The 26,360-nt window shown below is 34.1% G+C and overlaps 1 protein-coding gene across 3 annotated transcripts in view; it reads left to right on the top strand.

The window, feature by feature from the left end:
• Window positions 1–26,360, top strand: part of AP3B1 (adaptor related protein complex 3 subunit beta 1) — a 248,578-nt gene that overhangs the window by 164,197 nt on the left and 58,021 nt on the right. For 2 of the 3 annotated variants that reach the window (XM_044384102.3, XM_026498740.4), the window contains exons 21-22: window positions 6,335–6,410; window positions 16,905–17,011. In XM_044384102.3, the coding sequence (XP_044240037.1) occupies window positions 6,335–6,410; window positions 16,905–17,011 (183 nt within the window). Of the gene's footprint in view, window positions 1–3,714; window positions 3,834–6,334; window positions 6,411–16,904; window positions 17,012–26,360 lie in introns of those variants that run through there. The other variant, XM_057307051.1, reaches the window with a different exon arrangement.

Below are 26,360 nucleotides of genomic sequence, written 5' to 3'. Positions count from 1 at the left end.
TAACCAAGAAAAAGTCTTACTTCCTTTTTGGCCTTGTTGATAATCATCTGCCTCCTTTGCACCTTCATTCTCTTTCTCCACTAATTAATTTCCTCCTCTGCCAACCGTGGCACTCAAGTCTTTCCCAGCATTTGGGGGGTGAAGAGCAGGGATTGGGAAAGAGACAGAAGTAGAGAGTGTGTGAGAGTGAGAGTTTAGAAAAATAATCTAGATAGTCTTTTTCCGCAATCTCTTAAGCCATTTATTTCTTAGTCCCTTTAAAATTGGTTTCCGCTCTCACCACTTCCTATAGATACTGCTCTCTGAAAAGTCAGCCATATTTCCCCAAACCCAGTGACCTTCTCTTCGTTATTATCCTTCTTGATCTTCTTATGTGACTATTCCCCTACTACTTGAAACTGTTTGGATCCCATTTCTTTTGACTTCTTTGACCTTTCAATCCTTTTATTGCTTCACTTTTTAACCCCTCTGACATCGAAGTGTGAACATGGCCCCCAAGTTAGTGCTTGGTACACATTTTTTCAAAAATATTAATCATTGTGAATCAATTTATTTTAAGTCTTTTTCTCTACATTTCTTTGTGTTGTGCGATTCATTCACTCCCATGGCTTTAGCTAAAATATTTATGTGAAATACTTCTATAAAAACATCTCTAAATCCATATAACACCTCTTGTTTCTTTCCAAATTCAAACCAAATTCTTAGACCTCTTAGGAGCTACTGGTTTCTCAAACCTGATATAGCCAGAAGAAGACTTGTTCTACCATTTGTTGCTAGCATTCTTTCTGTTCTCTCAGATTTCCCCAGAATTATCTTCGGCTCTTCCTTTATCCTGTATGTTTACACAGTTGCCAAGTCTTAGAGATTCTCTGTATTATTTCGCATATCTGTTTCTTCTTTTCCTGCTACCAGCATACTAGATCGGCTCTTCATTACCTCACTCTTAGACCATTGCCATTGGTCATCCTCAGATCCCCAACTCCAGTCCTTCTATACAGTTGCCAGATTAATGTTAAAGTTACCCATAATGATGCCCCATTATCATCTTAGTTCAGTAAAAACTCTGCAGGCCAGCATGCCCAAACCTACCTTTCTGATCTCGATTCCCTTTGTGGTCCCTGTGTTCCAATTCCAGTGGACTATATACTTGTAGTTCTCTTAACATGCTGTATGCTTTCCTATTGCAGGGACTGAAGAGCCACTGTTGAATTGTTGATGTTCTTGAAGTGTGTGTCATTCAACACCATGCCCCAGCTTAACCATAAAACATAAAACTATATACATTCGTACATTCTGGCATTATTTTTGTGTTACTGATTGGAAGATGTCTTCATTTTAGATCAGATATTGTTGGTAATGACCAAAGAAGATTATTTTGTTCTTTGGTGACATTTATTTAGATGGGCAAGCATATTTTTATTAGTAGGTGTTCTTTTCTGAAATATATTTGATAGAAAAATATTTTAAGTCTAACCCTTCTTATGAAATAGTTCTTTTGCCCCAAATAATACCTATAACAAAGTTACTTTTAATAGTTCCATATTTTAAGTGCTTTCCATGGTTTACACAATGTAAAAGGAACCATTTTTTTTTTAACACAGAAGTGAGAAGAAAAATCAGTAATGTAGACCACATTGTATCAGGAAGAGATTCACATTTATATCACTTTATCCTATTTTTTACCAATATAATTAAGTTATATTCTGCTTGTAGTTAAAATTATGTGTTGAACAGATGGTCAGTCACAATTTTATTTAAAATAATATTTTTTAAAAAGTTACCAGACTTCTGAGTCATTTTAATTGAATCTAGGCTTTGATATTTTTAAAACTAGGCAGTGTATTAGTGTGTTCCTACATGCAATAGTTATTTCCACTATCACCTTGTTAGTCAACTCATTCTACATGCCTTAACTGTGATACAATAGTTCTGATTTTATCTTCAGTGTCTGTGCACCAGCTGCCAAAGACTTAAATAATCTTTGATTTAAATGATAAAAATTTGAAACCATGATTATAATTTATTGTGCATAACTTCTGTGCATTTTCTTTGTAAGTATTAGCAACATTTTAATTATATGAAGTGTGTATAAAGCATAATTTGTCAATGGAAATAAGCATATATAACATACTTGCACTTAACATTTCATATTAAGAGCATTTCCTATTTGAATCAAAATTAAGATTAATATATGTACTAGCTGTGAAGAAAAACAGTTCTACCTATATATACATAGCAGTGTTTGAGATGCTGTCAGTAAACTTTGTTACAGGTTGCATGGATTTCATAAAACTTTACAATAGTCCATTTTTGGGAGGGATTAAATCTCTTAAGTGCTCTATAGACCAGTCACTGTTACTGTGACTAGTGTCTGCCCAGACCTTAGTAAATATTAAGATACGTCTTAGTAAAAGATCTGCCATGTGAAAGATGGTTGGGAATGAAATAAAATTGGCATGTGCTGTGAAACAGATAATGGATAAGAATGGAAGAAACTATTTTCTGATTGGTTTTCTGCCTTATTTGAGAAATAGAAAACAAGTTTTACTTGTGTTTTTACAAGTATTAATATATGTTGCAATTACATAACTTCTGTTTATATTGTAGAATATTGGTTTTTTTACTCTGACAATTCAAAAGCCTTCCCTCTTTCAATTTATGTCGTTCCCAATTTAGTTTATATTTTAAGTTCTCCAGAACAGAAATATCATTTCACTTCAGTTGAGATCTTTAAAATCAAAGAAAATGCCAGTAAGAAGCTTTCTTATTGAAGTAGGTATAATCTAATAGGGAAGATTTGTTTAACAGTTTAGACTACTTTTGACTTACAAAGAGGTCTCAATTTACTGGCAACATTTGTTTTAAAGCCCAGTGTAAGTGTGAGCCTCAGATTTTTTAAATCAGATTTTTTTAGGTGACTTGAAGGCAAGGGAGTCATTAAATTGTCCTTGGTTGATAATTCTAATTGAAAATATTTCATGCAGATATCTTGCCCTGTGAGGCTAAAAACTAGCCTTGAATTTTTGTTGATTTCAAAGTACAATATGAGTTTGACAAACTTTACATACCACTTAACCTGTTTTATCATTTTAAATTCAATCTTCCTTACAATGGTTTCCTCTTTGGAAGCATATTTGGTGCTTGTTGTTTCATACCTTTTTTTCTACTTGCTTTTATTTTTAATCAGCATGAAATGAACATGCATAATACATAAAAAATCTTTATAGATATATTACATATTTTTATTTTTATTATTTGGAGCTTCATAAGTATTTCCAGGATCTTTTATTTATTACTTGAAATGAAATAAGTAGAAATCTGTTTCTTAACCCTGTGACTTTGTATTTTATTTTGAAAATGTTGATGTGTTGAGGTGTATAATCGAATACCATAGAAACAAAATGGAGATTTGAGGGTGATGAATTGATAACTAGGTATTTTTGTAGTGAGATTTTAAGATCAGTTACTGTTGTCCTTATAAAAGTCTAATACAGTCACTCAGCTGTTAAAAACCTAATCCTCTATTTAAAAAAATATACAAAAACAAATTGTCTATCTTTCTGCCTGATCTCTTCTCAAGTACTAACACAATGGAAACAGTGGGTGATCTGTCAGTGTGTTTGGTTTGTCAATGATGGTTTTGTATAAATATTGGGAGGGTAAGAAATAAAATTCACACAGTAAAATATGATTTCATCTGCCTTTTCTCTGCAGCTCCATGGCTCATGCTGCGGTGTGAAATTCTCATTTTACACACTTTGCAGGCGGAGCACATGAATTATGCATTGAGCAAGAAAAATCTCCTGCCTCAAGTCCTATATGCATTTACCCAGGTTCTGTCTCTATTACCAAGATGAATTGCAAATGGAGAAATGTTTGATGGAATAGGGCTCTTAACTTCTTTGTTTAGAATTCAGATTTTTATTTTTATAGTAGATCCTTTAAGTATGAAAATGTTTTGAACTTACTATGGATTTTTTAAAATGAAAAATGAAATATAATATAAGAGAGGAATGCCAAACACATCACGAAGCTTTTTATAGCCTTGATTTGGAATGCAAGGCTTTTTCAATTCAGTAGAAATGACCGTTATCTATTGCTAATGTTGTATTTCAGTCACCCGTTATTTGCTCTTCTCAGAAAGTCAATGAAATTCTGTCCTTTTGAGAGCCTTTTTTCTTTCTGTTTTAGACTTCTAATAAGAGATTATGTCAATTTCACATGCAGCTCGATCCTGTGTTGTATGTGACCTGATGTGTATTTAATAGGTATTGTTACACACTCTTAGCTGTGAAGTAGAAAATAAGGTATAGACTTGTTCCCAGCTTTAACTTTATCTTGATTTGATAGGTTTCTAATTTTTCAGGTGAGAAGGTTACACTTCCATAAAAACAGTCATGCACCATCGTAGCTTATAGGAAGCTATACCCATTGTGCTCAGCATAGTATTTTGATAAGTCACATGGTGTTAAGCCCTTTTTGTTATGTTCTTTCTTCACAGGAATGATACTCTAGTTGCGATGGCATTTTCATTCTGAATTTGTTTCTGGCTATTGCCACTTTTAAATTCCAGCTTCAAAACTAACATTTCTTCTATTTTTTCCCCAACCTTAGAAATTATTTTTCATTTTAGGTGTGGAAAGAGGAGTAAATATTGTTTGCTTTGTTTTTAAATAATGAGTGAAAATTAAAACCCATCTAAATAATTTGAAGCTTTCAGTGGCAGAAATAATTATTTTCATGAAGAAAATCAGTATTAGTATTTAGCTAGTGTTGTAATGTGTATTATTGTATGATATTTGAAAATAATTTGTTTTGCGTTTTGGCATAAGGAAAAAAACTAGCAGAACTTAAGATCCTTTTAAAATGGTACCTAACATGTAATTTGATGTATCGCTCTTATTCATGTGTTTGCACTGTCATAGGAGCTCTAACATGCTGTAGACTTTAAATGATGGTAAGGTACCTTTTGCTTTAGTGAGACCTTTCTATGGTTAGAGGAATATTCAGAAATACTTGTAATAATATGTAAAGATAAGCTGTAAACTCCTTTATTAGATTGTAAGTTACCTGAAGGCAGGAACTATGCCTTGGCTGTATTACTTCCTTTGTTTAGCACAGGATCTGATACATGTTAAAAAGTCTATGCATGTCTGTAGGATGAATGAATGATTGAATAAATGAACAAAAACATTTTAGCAAAAACTTAAGTTTGGACCTTTAATTTGAGAAGATTTAATATAAAGGGTATAGATTATAAAGATAAGTAACTTTGATCCAAATACATCTATTTAGTGCCCTCATCTTTGTTGATCTTTGTTTATAATGCTACTCATTACTTAATTTGTCCTTTATATATGTATATAACATATTTTTTTTCTTTATATAGATGTCACATCTTTTCTGAATCTCTGACCAAACTAAATACCTCAGGCTTAGGGATACTGTTTTCTAGCTTATGGTTATCCACATTTCAAAAATACAAGTAGATCTAATAAGCAAATCTGAGGTAGAGGGAACCCTAAATATGTGCAGATATGTTTTGAAATCTCACTCTCCCTGAAGGAAAACAGTAAAGAAAGTAAATGAATGCTATTCATCCCTTAAGAGCAAGAGCCTGAAAATGTCATTTGTAGATTGTAATGAATGCCTTTGGCTAAAGAAGTCTGATACAACCCACTGTTGAAATATAAAGTACCTAGTACAGTGCCTGTCACAAACTATATCTCAGAAAGACTAATTATCACAAGCCTCTTGAGAATTTCAGAGGTAAGCTTACATTGTTTGAGCAATTCTTTTTCCTTTTAAGAATTTATTTATTTGAGGGAGACAGAGATTGAGCAAGAGAGCAGGAGTCCTTGGGGGTGGGGTGGGGAGGTAGAAGCAAACTCCCCGCTGAGCAGGGAGCCCACCACGGGGCTCGATCCCAGACTCCAGGATCATGACCTGAGCCGAAGGCAGCTGCTCAGCCTACTGAGCCACCCAGGTTGTTTGTAGGCTTTCTACCAAAGAGCCATTTTATATTTTTATATTAGGAAAAGTTGTGAGATCACAAAATAACTGTTTACCTTTAAATTTTCTTTTGATGGACCTTTATAATCTTTAAACAAAATATTTTTAAGCTAACAGTTTGCATGGTGGAGAAGAAATACTGTATGCTATAACTAAAATAAAAATTTTGATTAAAAAATACAGTCCGTATAACCATACAGAAAGCTTAATCTGATTTTTTTTTTTTCTTGGAGGAAAAAATGTTTGTTTTGAAACATGAAGAACTACTTCATTGATTTTTTTAATAGAATGTGCAATAAATTAAATATTTCTTTATTTATAGGAGAAAGAAAAAAAAAAAACAAAGCAAGATAGAAATCCTCTTACCAAAGATGTTTCACTTCTAGATCTAGATGATTGTAAGTATTGAAATTAAAATTTTTTTCTTTTCTTTTTACTAGTAGTTTTTTTGTTTGTATGTTTTTTGAGAGAGAGTGCAAGCACTTGCATGCACAGGGGAAGGAAATGGGTGGGGAGGAACAGAGGGAGAGAGAGAATCTTAAGCAGACTCTTCACCCAGTGCAGAGCCCAGCATGGGGCTCCATCTCACGACCCTGCGATCATGACCTGAGCCAAAATTGACAGTCAGACACTTAACCGATTGAACCACCCAGGTGCCCCAGTAGTAGTATTTTTTATTTTTATAGTACCTTTTATTTACACGTCTCAAAATATTTCAACTTCTATTATGAAAGTTTTATAGATGAAAAAGGCAAGAAAGTTTTAGAAATTAGTTCTGTTACTATCTTTTCTTTCATCTAGTTAGGTTTTCAGTTTTTTATCAAATGAATAAATAAAACTGGTCAAATAAAAATACACCAAATTCATGTTAAGATCTTTTGCTTTAATAATTCATACTTGTTTTAGCAAATAATTATCCATATCTCACAACTTCTACATTGTTAATTGTTGATTATGAGGATTGAACTATCTAACTTAAGGAGATGGAGAATTAGGAAAGTAATTAGAAATGTAAAGGACACTACTACCATGTTCTACTTGCCACACTTTTGGTAGGAATGGCAATGGATGCAAAGCTTTTGAATGCCAGTGTGGCTCTATTTATTTTAACTACAAAAAATCTTTGTCTTAGCAAGTCCACTTATAAGAATTTAGAATCCTACACATATACTTATCCAAGTGTGCAAAGGTATATTCATCATCTCCTTTTAAATACTCCTGCATTGTGAAAAAGTTAATGGAACTAACTTTATTGGGAGTTAGATTTTGCACAGAAAAAGAGTAACAAGTAAAATATCATAAATATTAAACTGTCATTTTGCAATTTAATTTTTCCATACTAGAGGTGAGTTATGGTTTTAGATTGTCTCTAAGTAAAACTGTTCTATTTATATTGTTTGCCTGGCCTATCTTCAGTTGTCATGGCAAATTCTTAATATAGAGAAATTACAGGAAATACTAAGCAAAAAGAAATAAAACATAAAATTGGACCCTATGAACAATTAGAAGAAATAGATTCCAGGAAACACACAACCTTCTAAGACTGAATCTGAAGAAATTGAAAATCTGAGTAGACTGATTACAAGTAATGAAATTGAATCAGTAATCAGAAATTGAATCAAAAATGAAAGTCCAGAACCAGACAGCTTCACGGGTAAATTCTACCACACATTTCAACAAGATTTAGTACCTGTCTTTCTCAAATTATTTCAAAAAATTGGAGAGGAAAGAATGCTACCAAACTTATTTTACAAGGCCAGCATTACCTTTATACCACAACCAGACAGAGATACCCTAAATATAAAAATTATGGGCCAGTATCCATAATGAACATACATGAAAAATCCTCAACAAAATATCAGCAGACTCAGTTCAGTAATACATTAAAAGGATCATACACCACGATCAAGCAGAATTTATTCCAGGGATGCAAGGATGGTTCTACATCTGCAGATAGTTCCACATGATACACCACATTAACAAGGATAAAAATCATATGATCATCTCGGTAGATGCAGAAAAAGCATTTGCCAAAATTTGGCATCCATTTATGATTAAAAATTCCTAATTAAGTGGGTATAGAAGGAATGTACCCCAACATAATAAAAGCTGTATATGACAAATACCTATACTGCTAAAATAATACACAACTTTGAAAAGCTTAAAGCTTTTCCTCTAAGATCAGGAACAAGACAAGAATGCCCACTCTTGCCACTTTTATCCTTATTCATCTAGTACTGGAAACCTCAGCAATCAGGCAAGAAAAAGAAATAGAAGTCATCCAAATTTGAAAGGAAAAAATGAAACTTTTTGCAGATGATAGGATACTATATATAGAAAACCGTAAAGACTCCACCAAAAAAAACTATTAGAACTAATAAATGAATTGAGTAAAATCACTGGATATGAAATTAACACACAGAAATTCATTGCATTTCTCTACAGTAATAGTGAGCTAACAGGAGAATTTAAGAGAGCAATGCCATCTGTAAGTGCATCAAAAATAATAAAATACCTAAGAATAAATTTAACCCAGGAATTGAAAGACCTGTACTCTGAAAACTGTAAGACATTGTGAAAGCAATTGAAGACGACGCAAATGAATGAAAAGATACACCATGCTTATGGATTGGAAGAATTTATATTGTTAAAATGTCCATGCTACCGAAAGTAATATACTAATTCAGTAAACTCCCTATGAAATACCAATGACATTTTTCACAGAACTAGAGCAAAGAATCCTAAACTTTGTATGAAACCAGTGAAGTTTCCAAATAGCCAAAGCAGTCTTGAAAAAGAACAAAGCTGATGTCCATCAACAGTTGAATGGATAAAGATATGGTGTGCATATATATACAATGGAATATTATTTGGCCATCAAAAAGAATGAAATTTTGCCATTTGCAATGACGCAGATGGAACTAGAGGGTATTATGCTGAGCAAAATAAGTTAGAGAAAGACAAATACCATATGATTTCACTCAAATGAAGAATTTTAAAAACAAAAAAACTAGCAAACGGGAAAAAAAGAGAGAAACAAACCAAGAAACAGACCCTCAACTAGAGATAACAAACTGATGGTTTTACTGGAGGGGAGATGGATGGGAGGATGGATGAAATAGGGGATGGTGATTAAGAGTGCACTTAAAGTGATGAGTGCTGGGTGATTAAAATAAAAACTTAAAAAAAAAAAAAGAAATCGTTGGTTTCAAGGTAAACAAACAAACAAAAAAACCTGCAATGAGATATTATCTCACACTTGTCAGATTCGCTCTTATTAAAAAGACAAAAAGTAACAAGTATTGGTGAGGAAGTAGAGACAAAGGAACCTTCATACGCTGTTGGTGGAAATGTAAATTGGTACAACCGCTATGGAGAACAGTATGAAGGTTCTTAAAAACTTAAAAATAGAAATGCCATATGATCTAGCAATGGTAGATTTGGGTATTTGTCTAAAAATATATGCACCCCTATGTTCACTCCAGCCTTATTTGCATTAGCCAAGCTATGGAAGCAGCTTAACTGTCCACTGATAGATAAATGGATATAGAAGATGTGATGTGATACACACACACACACACACACACACACACACACACACACAGGAATATTACTCAGCCATCACAAAGAATGGAATCTTGCCATTTGCAACGACATGGATGGACCTAGGGGGTATTATGCTAAGTGAAATGAATGAGAGAAAGGTAAATACTATATGATTTCACTTATATGTGGAATCTGAAAAGCAAAACAAATGAACAAACACAGAAACAGACTTTTAGATGCAGAAAACAAAGTGTTGGTTACTAGAATAGGGAGGGTTTGGCAGGCAGGTGAAATAGGTAAAGGGGATTAAGAGGTACAAACTTACAGTTATAAATAAGTCGTGGGGATGTAAGTAAGGTTCAGCATAGGGAATATAGTCAATAATAACAGTGTTATAACAATTTCGTATGGTGACAGATGATTAACTAGAGTTGTAGGATCATTCTGTAATGTATAAACATATCAAATCACTATGATATACACTTGAATAAAATAAAGTTCAAGTCATATTTGCATCATCTTTTACCTATTGGCAAAGATTTTAAAGCAACATCCAGTGTTGCTAAAGTTTGGAGAAATAAGCACCCTACACATGTTTTTGATAGGAATAAAAATAGGTGCAGCTTTAGAGTCCTATTAGCAATGTTTGCCAAAACTTAAATTGTATACACCCTTTGATGTAACAGTTCTTTTCTAAGAGTTTATCCTACAGACAAAATAGGAAAATCAGATCTTACTCCTTTCTTATTTTAGACCCCTTAATTTAATGGCTTAATTTTACAGTTAAAGTCTGTATTTCTAGGTTTCTAAGACCTTTGGGTGATCTGACTCCTGCCTACCTCTTATCCACTATGCTCCTTTGCATTTCCGAAATATACCAGTCTCATTCCTGTCAAGGGCCTTCCCACTGCTATTACCCAAGAACGTGTCTTCAGATTTTCTTAGGGCTTCTTATCTTTCAATCCTAGCTCAGAAGTCATCTTCTTTTATACATCTTCACTGATCAGTCTTGATTGTTTTCATAGTATTTTTCACTTTTTGTAATTATCATAAATATTTGTAGTTCTCATTTATTGTCTTTCTTGCCAAACTAGGATACAAGTTCCATGAAAATAATATTCTTGTCTCTCTTACTACTATTCCTAGTACCTAGAATGACACGTGGCAGATAATGAGCATCCATTCAGTATTTTTTAAATTAATAAAATATGCAAAGGTGCATGTAAAAACCTTATTGAGTCATTATTAATTATAGCAAAATCCTGAAAACAAAATGTCTACCGATAGAGTAATACAGCTTATTAACAACAATGAAGCAGATCTTGTCTACTAATTATATAATTATATATCCAGAATATTGTAGGTTAAAAAAAAAAAGTACATGTAGATCGTGATTCCACTTCTTTAAAAAAAAGAATAAAAGAGGAACTATATCCAGCACACAAACACAAATATGATTATACATCGTATTTTTCTGTAAGGCTACACAATAAACAATAGTGGTTAGCTCTGGCCCCTTTGGGATATAGAACTAAACTAGGAACAGAGGGGAGAAAAAGACTCTTCCTATCACAATGAACATTTTCCATGAGTATATAACTTTCACAATTTAAAAAGTTTAGAATTGTGGAAGAATAATAGTAAAGCACATTTAAGAAGGAATTAAGAGTAAATGTTACAAGTTACTGAAATGCACTAGTAGGTACACTCTCTCTATTTCACTCCGCATTTCCCGGCAGCTAAGGAAAAATTGAAACCTGTAAAATGATATAATTTTTATTATTTGAGTCTTTTTAAAAGTATGTGTTTTATGTAGAAGCGTAGGTTCTCTCAAATACTAAGTTTTAAGAATTTAAACGTAAGATTTTTTTTCAGATTCACTTCACTTTTATTATGAACAAACACAGTTTCAGATCAGTACAACTAAGCTTCAGAGTTGATATTAATAGAAATTATTCTAAAATTATTCTTAGGTCACAAGTAACTACTATCCCATACAGAAGGGGAAAAATCCCACCCAGTCAAGGTACAGGTATCCTGTGTATTGTTTCTATGGCAATGAGTTTATGCCATTTTTGTCTGGCTAGTTATCCACCACTTATCCTGGTGATTTATTCAATCTCTCAGAATCATATTGATTAATGATAGCATCCAGGATGCATGGTCCATGGTGGACACAAGTTCACGGCGGATGCTGCAACTATAAAAATACTCAGATTTTTTTTTCATTGTAAGGAAATTTAATCCTAACTTAAACTTTAACTCAAAATAGGGTATATTTCTGTTTATTTTTAATACCTGAGAACTACTTCTTTAAAAATCTTTTATTCCGCTTTTGTCAGAAATGACACTTGAAGCCTCCCTCTCTTTTTAACAAGTCAGTTCAGTAAATACTTGCAGATTGTCTGCTAAGTGTAAGGGTACTTTGCTAGATATCCTTTTTTTTTTTTGGCCGAGACAAATAAACAGGATTTAGTCATTTGATTCCAGGGACTAATATCTAGTCTGGGGCACAGATAACCTGAACAGTAGAGGCACAAAGTGTGAATGAATGAGGAAGGAGACAAAAACCAGTTAAAAAGCTACAGAGGCCTTGTGGAAGAACTGATCTGAGCTTAGAGGTAAAGATAAGTAGAGTGTTATGGGAGAAAAGCTTTGTTGACAATGGTTCTTAAGATACTGACTTCATTTATGCTACTTATTAGCCTACAGTAGTTCTCCATTGTCCATGGTTAACAGTTTGTAGATCAGAAACTAAAAAGTCACTCTCCAGTAGCTTGAGTTCTCAGCTGTGAGAATTAGATTAATTTTGAAGGAGGGTCAGAAACATTCCTTAACTTTTATCTAAGAGGCACATCATAATCCACAGAGGTTATGTATTCCATATACCAGGAAAACTTCAAGTACTGAATTTATCTATGTCTTCATTCAGAAAACATTTATTGAATGCTTGCTCTGATATAGGTAGTCTGCTACATGCTGGAGACTCTAAATGGATACATTGCCCCTACCCAAGGAATTCTGTTTCTCCCATTATAGTTTGAGAGTTCCTTGGGTATTTTATATTTCTGGAAATGAAGAGAACTTTTAGAACTCTGTACCATGTGATTTTGAGAGGATGATCATAAAGCAACAATGATGCTCTTTTATAAGAAATATAAACCTATGTAATTATACTATTGGTACAACTAACTCTTTTTAAAATTTTTATCAGCCACCAGTAATCATGCTTGAAATAAGCCTTATGATCTGTGATATCATATTGTTGAAGAAATTGTAGTAGAGGCAGTGGAGTGGCTAAGAGGACAATGGAGCTGTAGTGTCTGAGTTTGCATCCCATTGTTTGTTTGTTTGGTTTGGTTTTTTTAGATTTTATTTGAGAGAGAGAGAGTACAGAGCTAGAGAGAGGGCAGAGGGAGAGGGAAAAGCAGACTCCCCGCTGAGCAGGGAGTCTGACCTGGATCCCAGGACCCTGGGATCATGACCTGAGCCAAAGGCAGATGCTTAACTGGCTCAGCCACCCAGGTGCCCTTGTGAATTCCAGTCCTTTTAATTACTAAGCTGGGTAAGCTTGGACAAGTTACCTAACCTCTCTGTGTTTTTGCTTTAATCTAGTAAAATAGGGATAATAGTAATACTTTTTAGGAGTATTAAGTGGATTGAATGAGTTGATAAATGTAAAAGCTCTTCAAACTCTGCTGGGCACATGATAAACATTAGATAAGGGGGTTACCAAGATGGAGATGATGATCATGAGCAGCAGCAAGCAGTGACATTTAACAAGTTAAATAACTTCATATTAAACCAGTAGATAGTAAAACTTATGTATTCTTAACTTGTGAAGGAAAAGTTTGATCAGAAGAATAACTGTATAATTATTTTATTATTAAATATATAGTTGACCCTTGAACAATGTGGTGGGTTAAGGGTCACTGACAACCACCTGTCACTTCTGACTTCCCAAAAATTTAACTATTAATAGCCTACTGTTAACTGGAAGCCTTACTGATAGCGTAAACAGTCAATTACACGTATTTTGTATGTTATATGTATTATGTAGTATATTCTTACAACAAAGTAAAGAAAAGTGTTACTAAGAAAATCATAAGGAAGAGAAAATACATTCTTAGCATTATATTGTATCGAAAAAAAATCTGTCTGTAAGTGGACCCGCATGATTCAAACCTGTGTTGTTCAAGGGTCAACTGTACTTTAGTAAGGAAAAAAGTGTTTTTGCAGAAAGTTTTAAAAATAAAAAGAAGAAAATGGATTTATAATCCGAATATCTTGGGTTTACCATCTGGCATGCCAGGTCAGATCTTTTCATATGCAAATCTCCTCTTCCCCAAAATGTGATCATACCGATACTCTTTTATCATTTACTTCTCTGTTTATCATACACATTACTTGCCCTGCGGTAGATGTTCTTTAACAATTTCATTTTTAATGACTGCATGGTTATCCTTTATATTGTAATAAATTATATTTAATAGGTTTACTATTGTTGAAAATGTAACTTGTTTCCATTTTTTTGTTTTTGTAGTGAAGCAGTACACATCATAAGTATATTATTACACTGTCGCCCCGACTGTTTCGTTAAGATAAATCCCCAGGAGTGGAATTGCTGGGACAAAGGCTCTGAAGAATTCTTTTGTCTAAGATTGCCTTTCCCAGGCTTGTACCAACTTACACAGTATTAGTATGAGAGTACTGATTACTGATACCCTTACTGATGCTAAATTTTGTATTTAAAAATTGCCTTTGCCAAGTCAGTGGGTAGAAATGATATGTGGTTTTCATTTGTATGGCAGGTTATTTTTTTTTAAACTAGGAGAATCATTTTTTTATTTATTGAATTGAATACTTAATTGAAGTATTGAATTGAATACTTAAGCATAGTCAGCTAACCTCAGAATCCAGTTTTGGATAAATTCTCAGTGCCAGCTTTTATCTTGCTGGACCTGTAAACAGATGTGTAGGCATTTCTTTAGTACCAAAAACTCTGTCTTCTGAAATGATATTAAAAGCCTTTCTTTTTTTTTTTTTTTTTTTTTTGGTCAAACTTTAGTGTGAATTTTCCTCTTGCTTTTGATGTCTTTTTCTTCTCTGTGTCTGTAGGCCAAGCCATAGTTGAAATCAGAGGCTTTCTTACTCAGTTTTTTTTTCCTTAAATGGGTATCTAATATTTTGGGTGGATGGGTGGATGGACAAATATTTAGAACCTATCAGAAAAGTGATTTTTGGAAAGGAAACATATTTTGATGCAAGATAGGAGAACCAGTTCCATGTCCCACAGTGATTCTTCCATTTACTTGTTTTATGGCCTGTATAAGACATAATCTCCCTGTTCCTCAGTTTACAGTGTCTTTAATATGAATGGTTTCTCCCTCCTCACCTGTTGTTTTTAGTCCTTTTCATGTCATGCCTGAATTACTGTATTCCTCCTCACTGCCAACTTGACTGTTCCTCCTTCAGTTTGTCCCTTATACTGATATCTAGCAGTACATATATTGTTCCTCTTTTTGGTAGTTTTTAATGGCTCCCTTTGGTGTAGAGGTTAAATATAACCCCCTTAGTTTTCCACATTCCCACCTCTCAGCCTTTGTTCACAGTATTTTCTCACCTTCTTCCCTTGCTCTTATTTAAACCCTGCCCTTACTTAAAAACTGGGCTTCATTTCCTCCTATTCATGAAGTCTTCCTTTACCACCATATCCCCATTGATCCTTCCCACCCCACCCCCCCACCCCAACTCCCTGTGACACTTGCTAACTGTACATTGGTTTTCAGCATAGGTCTGAGGAAGCCTGGGGATTTGTAGCAGTGTTTCAGGGACACTGAAGGAGCAAGGGAGAAAGCAAGGGCTCCATTCACTCTTTCACCCAGTCTCCACTCTGCTTTTTCTGTTGTCTATGTTGAAATTTTATTTCAGACTTCCTTTGAAAATTTTCTTCTTTGGGCAATATCATTTTTTTATTCCTAACTTTATGAATTAATATTTTTTTCTGCCTAACTACAGGATATTGTGAGACTGAATGAGAAAAAGGTGGTCTGGAAAATCCTGTCAAATTAAGTAAATGTTACTTCCTTTATGGTCCTATTTTGAAGTGAGAGTTTGTTGGAAGCCAAAACTTTTTCCACATTTTAATTTTTTTCACTCAACAGTTGAGCAGTTACTAAGCACTAAAAATTAATACATTAGCAGTAGAAATAAAAATTAAAAAGACACAGATTTGTTTTATGAGAGAAGTATGGTTGTAGAAGTGTGTCCAAGTATATCTGTAGAGCAAAGAGGGCACATAGAAGAGGGGTTTTGGTGAGTCAGCTGGTGCTTTCCTTCTAAGTGGTACCTTAATGGGTAGAAGTTGCAAGGTAAACAAGGCAGAGAAGAACTTTCCAGGTAAAGAGAATAGAATATAAAAGACTCAAAGACATGAAACAAGATATTGGGAACTATTAATCAGTAGGGCCTGAACATAGGAGTTGCTGATGAAATTGGAGATAGACGTCTGCTACCCAGTATGATGCCGACTGGCCACACATAGCTGCTTACATTTAAATTTAAGGTTAATTAAACTATGAAGTACAGTTCTTTAGTCATACTAGCCATATTTCAAGAGTTCATTAGGTATATATCTAGTGGCCACTCTATTCGACAGTGCCAAACTAGGTCATAGAGAACCTTGTGCACTTAATTAAGGAGTTGGACTTTTATCTTATAGGCAGTTGTGAGCCTCTGAAGAGTCTTAAGCAGGGGAGGATGAGATCTGTACTTTTCAAAGATTTTCAAATTTACACATACCTGATCTCATGTACATAGTGGTTTTAGAATCAAAAATTTCTATCTGGTACATAGCTTTTGCTGAAAGTATAATTAGAAGGAAGTTAGGTAGCTTGGACCCCTGTAATTATTATAGTGGAGAATAAAATAGAGAAAAGATTTAAATACACTTTTAAGACTTCTGATTCTGCTGGAGAATTCTTGAAAGCTATTGTTGTTCTTTATATTAGCTGGAAAAATGTTTCCTTACCCTTTTTTTATTTTAGTGAAGTTACTGGGTCATAAATGGTAGTGATAATATTATGTAATACAAATTTTCAAAAACTCTTACTCAAGGTATTTGTATCCTTATTTTGTTAAGGATTTGCCATTATGTTTTGAAAGGTAAGACTAATAACTGCCATGACTTGATAATAACTTAACTAAATCAAGATGTTAAATAGAATTGTCATAGATATATTAATCAAAGTAATTTAATTAGATTTACTAACAAAATAAAAATGTTGCTTTTAATAATATGAATTAAATTTTCATGCATATTTGCTAATTTGGGCCTTTTCTTACAGTTAACCCAGTATCCACTCCAGTTGCACTTCCCACACCAGCTCTTTCTCCAAGCTTGATAGCTGATCTTGAAGGTTTAAACTTGTCAACTTCTTCATCAGTCATCAGTGTAAGTAATTTTCAAAATATATTAGCTCAGTTTTCATGTGATACCATTTCATCTTTCTTATTAAAATGCAGATAATTGAAATGGATTCTTAGTCTTGAACAGTTTCTCTTCTAAACAAGTTCAATTTAGATCTGACCTTTTAATTTTATAAATATTTTAAAAATTTGCTCTATCCAAACCATTATCCTCACAATTAACTTCTGCTTATTATCCACATTTAATTATCATGTTTACATTTTTCTCTGGCACTCTTACATATGTATAACATACAAGCATTCTTTGCCACATTGGGTTCATTTATGTACATAAATTCTGCCATAAAGAATCATTGTCTACATTAATAGACTCAAATTCCCACAATCATTCCATTTCTATTACACTGTTCTTATACTGTAGGCTACTAAAAATACCTGACTATTTTCATTTTAAAATTCAAGATTGTCTTTCTCTTTGCATTATCTTTATATGTTTATTTACCTCCCTTAGTATCTCTAAAAATAATTCTTTAATGTTACTTATAGGGTATGGCTTGAAGTGAGGCGAGAGGCCGACCTATCTCAAAATAATGCCAAAACCATCAGCCTGTCATGATATCTGAAACTGCAATAACTTTTTTCTGTGTTAGCATATTATATCCACTAACCTTTCACTCTAAATCAGGCATGCTGCCTGCAATGTATAATCTGTTGATATGCTTGACCTCTTGTTAATTTGTTGTCAGAAACCTGACAAAGTAAGAGAAAAAACAGTAAGTTCTAATGGGAACACAAGGTAGCTTGAATAGATCTGGTGTATCCCAGGGCTGGCAGAGTACATAATTGGTGATCTGAGCTCCTGGGGAGCATAGAGCTGGTTCTGCCGAAAGTGGGAAAGAGGAGTACCTAATTCTTGTACATTGTTACAAAAAATTTCCCCATCAAAGCAAATGTGATATCAGGACCATTTGGTTTAGAATGCACAAGTGAAAACTATTAAGCTGAGCATGTTGTTTTAAGTTGTAGAATGCAGTTACCTCTAACTGCTCAGAAATGAGTAAGAATGCTATCTTGGGTTTTAGTTTGCCATTCTTGTTGCTAAAAGGAAAAGGCACATTGAAAGAGATGGAGGGAAGCAGTGAAAAGAAGCAGTTAAGTCTTTATTATTTAAGTAATAAATATTTCTTGAACATTTGGGTACGCTGTAAAGAGAAAGTAGAAATCAAGAAATCTATAGTGAAACAGTTAGTCCTTGAGGGGAAAGGAGGGCCCTAAAAACTTGGGAGGCAGTAAGGTAGTGGATAAGTAAGTCGGACTTTGATAACAGATGACCAGGGAACAAATCTCTGCTTAGCTTCTTAGTAGCTATGTGGTTGGGCAGATTGGTATGTAACTTCTGCACCTCACTTTCCTGTGAAGATATTATATACCCTATAGGATTATCATGACATTAATGAGATAATAAATGTATAGCTCTTAGAACAGTGACTGGCACATTGTCATCACTCAGTAAATAGTAACTAATATTTTTAAAAGTGATACGATAATGGACCCTGAGTAGACTCTCATACTTTATTAGCTATAAGAAGAATGCAGTTGAGATTAGAAAAGCTTGCAGTAAGTTTTCATTCATCACAAAGTAATTGAAGGACTCACCCTTTTATACTAAAAAAAATAGTTATTGGGATGGTCTCTTCAAAGGAGAAGAAAAGCACTCCATCCAAAGAGTGTACAAAAAAAGGACTGCCAGATGGGCAAAATGGGTAGAAGGGAGTGGGAGATACAGACTCCCAGTTATGGAATAAGTCAGTCACGGGAATATAAGGCATAGGTTAAGGAATACAGTCGGTGATATTATAATAGTGTTGCATGGTAACTGGTGGTAGCTACGCTTATGAGCATAGGATAATATAAAGCAAAGTTGAACCACTGTGTTGTATACCTGAAAGTATACTTGTCTGTCAACTATACTAAAAAAATTTTTTTAAAAAAAGACTGTCAAGTTCAGCTCAACGAAGCAAATTCGACTCCGACTCATCTCCAAAAGCTAACAAAATGATCAAATAGTAGTAATAAGAATGGCAACCAGAAATTCACCAGCAACAATCAAATAAGGAAAGGAATAGAACTTGAAAGATAGAACTTTGAAAGGTGGAGCCTATAGAATAAACAGAATATTCTGATGCCGAATGGCATGGCTCCTAATCTTACCTCCAGTTCTCAAAACAGTACTTAAAAAGGATTAATGAAGCAAATTGTAATTTTTTTCATTATGTGTATGAATATAGAAAGAAGTAGATTAAAGACATCAGAAGAAAAAACAAGAAAAACCCTCAAAAATTACAACCCTCATATAATGATATGGGACCTCAACATATATAGGAGGCTTTTGGATCCTAAAATGAAATTCATAGATAAGTACATCTATAGTTTTAAAATAAACATGTTTCCCTTATTGAATAGAAGGAAGAAATAGAAGTAATTTACAATAAAGTAATAGTTACATTGCTATATAAATGCTTGTCCCATGACTACACTAGAAATGTACTGAAGTAGTTAAATAGTGCTGGCACTGATAGGTAGAACCACCATGAATGTGACAACTATAAATGCAGACTGATATAGGTGTATTAGCAACTCAAATAATGTGGGTTGGGGTGTTGCTATCAGTAACATAATTTTCCAAAATGTTGAAGAACAGTTTCTAGTAGTTGTATTCCAAGTCCCAGCCTAGTTGATATGACTTCCTAGACCGTAGACAAATTTTATTTATTTCAGTGGATTATTTAAATTTATTTTCCTTGTGTATTTAGTAAAATAGGGGTAGATTTTATTTTTTTTTGAAATAGCCAAAATATTTGTAATGAAACCCAAAGAACAGTTCCTTTTTCACACTAAATATTTTTCAAATGAAAAATTTCACTTATTTGTTCTAACCTTTTAAATTATATATTCAGAACACAGAGATTTTTAAACATAATTCCCAATGAATGTCATCATCATTGTAAGGAAAGTCCTAGTTTTTCAAACTGTATGTTAAAAGGTGTATAAACATAGTATTTGTTCTAGTCTTACTTGAGGCTCATTGGCAGTTGGCCAACAGATGGCTAAAAATGAAGAAACATTTCCTATAATAGTATGTCCATGAAAAAACTAAGTTTTTTAGTGGATTATTAATGAGTTTTTCTACTAGATTATTGTTAGGCTAAGAGTTTCTAAATTGTTACACGTGAAGCCCCAGGAATTCAAAAATAACAATCCTCAGAATGTTAACAGCTTCTAGAGGGGATGAGAAAAAAGTGAGGTGGGAGAAAAGACAATTTGCATATAAGAATAAATGTAGAATAAGAATAAATTGTTCACCTGGTATTAGAAATGTTGGAGTGAAAATTGGTCTTTTCTGCTTTAAATAATTTTTTGTATATTTGGTTTTTTTGTTTTTTTCCCCAATAAAAGTATTTTAGTTTTATTCATAATTTTATTTTTCTTTTTATGATGATGATGATGATGATGTTACGTTAGTCACCATACATTACATCATTAGTTCTTGATGTAGTGTTCCATGATTCATTGTTTGCACATAACATCCAGTGCTCCATGCAATACGTGCCCTCCTTAATACCCATCATCAGGCCAGCCTGTTTCCCCACCCCCTTCCCTCTAAAACCCTCAGTTTGTTTCCTGGTGTCCATAGTCTCTCATGGTTTATCTCCCCCTGTTTTCCCCCCCTTCATTTTTCCCATCCTTCTCATGTCCTCCCTGCTATTCCTTATGTTCCACAAATAAGTGAAACCATATCATAATTGATGCAGAAAAAGCATTTGACAAAATATAGCATCCTTTCCTGATTAAAACCCTTCACAGTGTAGGGATAGAGGGTATATTCCTTAATTTCATAAAAACCATCTATGAAAAGCCCACAGTGAATATCATTCTCAATGGGGAAAAGCTGAGAGCCTTTTCCTTAAGATCAGGAACACGACAAGGATGCTCACTCTCACCATTATTGTTCAACATAGTACTAGAAGTCCTTGCAACAGCAGACAACTAAAAGAAATAAGAGGTATTCAAATTGGAAAAGAAGTCAAACTCTCTTTGCAGATGACATGATACTTTATGTGGAAAACCTAAAAGACTCCACCCCCAAATTACTAGAACTCATATAGCAATTCAGTCATGTGGCAGGATACAAAATAAATGCACAGAAATCAGTTGCTTTCCTATACACTACACATGTAACTGTAGAAAGAGAAATTAGGGAATCGATTACATTTACAGTAGCACCAAGAACCATAAGATACCTTGGAATAAACCTAACCAAAGAGGTAAAAGATCTGTACTCTAGAAACTACAGAATACTGATGAAAGACATTGAAGAAGACACAAAAAGGTGGAAAAATATTCCATGCTCATGAATCAGAAGAATAAACATTGTTAAAATGTCTGTGCTACCCACAGCAATCCATACTTTCAACGCCCTCTCGATCAAAATACCAATGCCATTTTTTCAAAGAGCTGGAACAAACAATCCTAAAATTCATTTGGAACCAGAAAATACTCCGAATCACCAAGGAAATGTTGAAAAAGAAAAACAAAGCTGGGGACATCATGTTGCCTGATTTCAAGCTATACTACAAATCTGTGATCACCAAGACAGCATGGTACTGGCACAAAAACAGACACATAGATCAATGGAACAGAATAGAGACTCCAGAAATTTTTTGTATATTTGGGACACAAAACTGTTAAAGTGGATTCAGCAGTTCAAGTTACCTCTGAAAACTTTTGGTGTATTTTTTACTGATAAACATCAGCATGAAATCTTGTCTCATTCTTTGCATTTTTTATGTTTCTTTTCAAACTAGTTTTAGAAAATTTATTAATTTGCTTACTTAATATTTAAGATTTAAATTTCTAAAGAAAAATGACCTCTGAGTTTAATCCCCCAAATGCTATGAATCCCATGATGGAAGTATAGTACCTGTAGTTCTTTAGCACCTAATCACAAGTCAGAAGGTTTCTATGGGAATATACTTTTCAGGAGTTCCAGTTTAAAAAACCAGGAATTCACTTAGAAAGTCAGGGCAACGTTTAGGAAATGCATTGAGTTTGGAGCCCAAATACTTGATATCTACCCTTGGCTGAGCTAGTTATTATCATTGTGACTATGGGCAATTCATTGACTTGTGTAAACTTGAATTTTTGAATTTAAAAAATGGAGATAATACTTGCCCTAAATACTTAATTGTGTTTTCATGAAAAGTAAATGAAATAATGAGCCTGAAAATGTTTGAATTCTGTTCTATGGCTATCTTGTGGAGTGAGAAGAGACAGATGAAGATGGAGTTCTAGGAAACATCATGCTTTAAAGGCAACAAAGAAAAAGGCCAAGAAGATGAGTTAGTGAAGGAGGTGAATTGTGGAACATAGTATCAGGAAACTCAGAGATTAGGAAGGGAAACAGACAAATCATTTTATTATAGTAAGTGCTACACTGGAGGTATAAATCTGCTTAGGTGCTATCAATTGACCAAGATCTCTTAGAAAAGAATTTGTGTATGTGACCTTGGAACTGAATTCAGGAGAATAGTAAGAGTTTGTCTAGGTGGCTGGAGTAGAGTAAGAGTGATGTGATGGACAGAGGAAATAGGGTATGCAAAGGCTTGAGATGTGAACAGACTTGGAATATTAGAGAAACAGTAGTTCAGCGTGGCTAAAGTATAGCAGAGATAGGTTGGAATAACCGAGTCTGATATTGGAAAACTATGTTGGTGACATACTGACATGGGAAGATTGTAGTAATGACTCCTGTCCAAAAGATTGCTTTCCAATCTTTTCATGTTATGGTACATACAGAAAAGTGATAATATTTGTAGTGTGCTCTGGGGTAAACAGAGACTACTGCAAGAGGCCGGAGGTACCGAGCCTAAGAGCTCCAATGACCGTAGGCCCCACCTGGGCTTTCTGAGGGCTAATGGTGGGGGAGCAGCACAGCACACTTCTATCCTATTTGTGGCACATTAGTGAGGAAGCACTGACTTAGCTGCTGTAATATTAGTGATTTGATCTTCATGGATCACAGTCCCCAAGTGGAATTAACTTAGGAGGGTGCAGGAAGATTCATTTAGAAAGTGATCATTATAGAAAACAAGGCAGTAAATTGGGGAATGGTAAGTAATTCCAAGAACAGTCCATGCAAGAGAAACCAGAGTTGCAACAAGAAAAGCCCTATTTGATACAATATGCTCCTTGGAGTTAGCCAAACTCCATGTTAGAGGCACAGTCCTGCCCACTGCTAAATTGACCCAAGACTACTGAGGTCAGCTCAAGGTTTAGGGCTTTCCTAAAACTACCCTTAGGTTTGACAATTCACTAGAACACTCACAGAACTCAGGAAAGCACCGTACTTAAGATTGCAATCTTTCTGTAACAATAGGATACAAATTAAAACCAACCAAAGGAAGAAACAGATATCTTGGGTGGGTTTCAAATTCACAGCTTTCAGGTTACTCAACTGGCACAGAGTATCCGCTTAGCCTAAGTTGTCTAGGGTCCCACTGTGAATCACTTGGCAGCAGCCATCAGGTGAGGCAGGTGCCAAAGATAACAGTAAACAAGTTGAGCTAGGTTTCTGCCCTCAGGGAGTTTACAGTTGAGTAAGGACATAACAAAAAAGTTTCCTCAAAGGTATATATAATAATACCGGGTGCTTTAATTGTATAACATAGTTTTGCCCATTTGGGAATTTCTGTAGATACAGGTTGTCATTTTTTGTCATTATTTCTCTGCTTTTACATTGGCTACACTCCACAGTCTGACCTGTCCCCCTCTGAAAATCTAAAGAGAGTTACTTTTGACATTTAACAGACTTTAGAATTTAGATCTCTAAACTGCTTTTCCTCTTTGACAAGAAGTAGAAGGCTAATTTTCTCAGTCCATGCAGTTCACCATCTGCTTTCCTTTAATTGCTACTGTGAAACATCACTTCCTCCCTTAATGATGGAATAAAGGCTCATGATGCTGGTTTAAGACAGTGGCAACAGTAGCATTAAACTAAGGTCTGTGGGTGTTGTTATAGGTAGCCAGCCTGGGGTTTACTGTGACCAGCAAAAGAATGGCCTTGAGTTTTTCATTATGACCAAGAAGCCATGTAACTAAAGTCCCTCTTGCCCATCCCTTCAAGGATTTTCAAGCCGAAGGGTGGGAAGAAGGAATCACGTATGTAATGCACTTTAACTAGGGCAGGCAGAGTGAGGCAAAGAAAGGGCATTTTTTTAAATACATAAACCAAATTCAGCATCTGAAGTAAGTGTTTATCATTAGTTCTGTCAAGTTCCTTATCTAAGGAATATTTAAAAAAAAAATGGCTAGCAACTAGGCTTGTAGCTTTTGCTGTTGACAGAGATTGGCAACTAATGAAACTATACTGTCCATGATTGGGGATGAGGTCCTGACCCAGTTTGTGTTATAGGAATTTAGTTGGAAAATAGAGAAGAGTGACTGTCAGACCTACTTTTGGTGTGCAGCTTACACTATCAGTTTTAAAACAATATGAAGAAAAAACAAACTGTAATTCATGAAGCAGAATCTGATTTAGCCAGTGTGAAATTTACTAAACAGAATTGGGGATTATTAGGATAATCGCATATTGTAATGATGATAGTTATAATTGAAGTTGATTTCTGTTTCTCTTAAGTGAACTTTTATTAAATAGACATCTCTCTTTTTAATTACTGCTAGGTTAAGGCATTTTAGTTTTGTTTGCCAGTCAGCTTGTCTTGGTCTGCCAGAGCACCAACTTTCTTTTCATCTGTCTGCAAGGACACAATGCTTTGAGGGAGTCTTTATTGATACAAGCATTTACTAAGTCGTGTGCCAGACATTTCATGATACGTGGTCTTATTCCCAAAACAAATAATAATATATCTATGATAAAGTTTGTTTTATAATATGATGGAAGAACTATCTTTTAAAAAACATTTATTTTTTGCATTTTAAACACTTAACGGTATTCAAGCCCCAGGCTGAGAGATGAGTCCAGCTAAGTCCAAATTACGTTGAGTTTAGGGGAGGAGGAAATTATAAGTCAAAATTAAAAATAATTTTGTCATTTTAAATTTGGGAAAAATCCTTTATTTGTTCTGATGAAAATGTCAGTAATCATGGAACTGTGGTAAAAATAATGAAAAATCATTGGCCTGGGTCTGCTTAAATTGAAAACATTTTTTAATTAAAGTTTGACAGTATTTTGTGCTTCCATTGCCTACCCATGTCCCATCTTATTCTTTCATTCAATTCTCCTCTGGGTATGAGTTGCTTTAATTTTTAAATTAAACTTTAAAGGCGTGTCATACTACTGCTTCATCTTTTTATTTCTGTACTACTTCAGAGGTCTCATAGTTAATACCAGACCATTATCATCCCTCCCTTGTCTACATTATTAAAAGGAGCTGCTTTTTAAAAAGAGATTGTTATTAATTTTTAGTTGCAGGATTTTTATTGGAAAATATTTTTTATTTGGCTTAAGTAAATACATGCCAATCTAAGTCCTGACTGGCGGATAGTACTTTTATAATGCTCCGTCGGTATCATAATAAAATTATCTACAATAAAAAATCTATTATATCAGAAGCTAATTAATGAACAGTAATAATTATGGCCCAAAGAAAGCAGGTCACCCATCAAAATATAGAAAATACATATATAAATCTGCAAGAAATTGAGGAATTAAAGAAGTGATGGTAAAGAAAGCCTTGGGCCTTTCTTTTCCTCATCTTTCTACTTTGTGGTGAGTAGTTCCTTTCCTTTGCTATAGGTCCACTCTTTTCAGAGCTGAGACAGTTCCCTGAACATCTACCGACTTGTCCAAGATTATGGGTTCTAGCTTCTATTTATTATAATTAAATGTACTATAATAGTAAATGAGGTTTTTAAAATAGCATTCATTTAAAAAAGATTGAATCTTTTTGGCAGTTTTATTTTACTCATCCAGAGTTGATTGAACTTTGTGTTACTGTCAACTGCTGTGTTTCAAATGTTGTTGCTTAGGTTGAATTTGTGGTATTTGCAGTGAAGTATATTTTTTTTAAGCTTTAAGGTATCTTAGATTATTATGCATTAGCCAAACATGTATTAATTATTATTTAATCATACATCAGCCAAGTTAACTTCTGTTACCTTTGTTCTTCTTTAAAAAGCTTGTCCAAAATTGTATGAACATAGGGTAGGACATGGTATAAAAAATTTATATTAATAGTATTAAATCTTTTAACATGAGAAACCTGAACTAAACATGGAAAGTATTATTGTGATGCTTAAATAAACTTTGTTTCTCTTCAGAGGAGAAGAAAATGAATTAAACTATAGGGCACATG

Source organism: Ursus arctos, unplaced genomic scaffold (genome assembly GCF_023065955.2).
Source record: "Ursus arctos isolate Adak ecotype North America unplaced genomic scaffold, UrsArc2.0 scaffold_5, whole genome shotgun sequence".
NCBI classification, from domain to species: domain Eukaryota; kingdom Metazoa; phylum Chordata; class Mammalia; order Carnivora; family Ursidae; genus Ursus; species Ursus arctos.
Note: the sequence above shows the minus strand (reverse complement) of the source record. Positions and strands in the feature narration are given on the sequence as shown.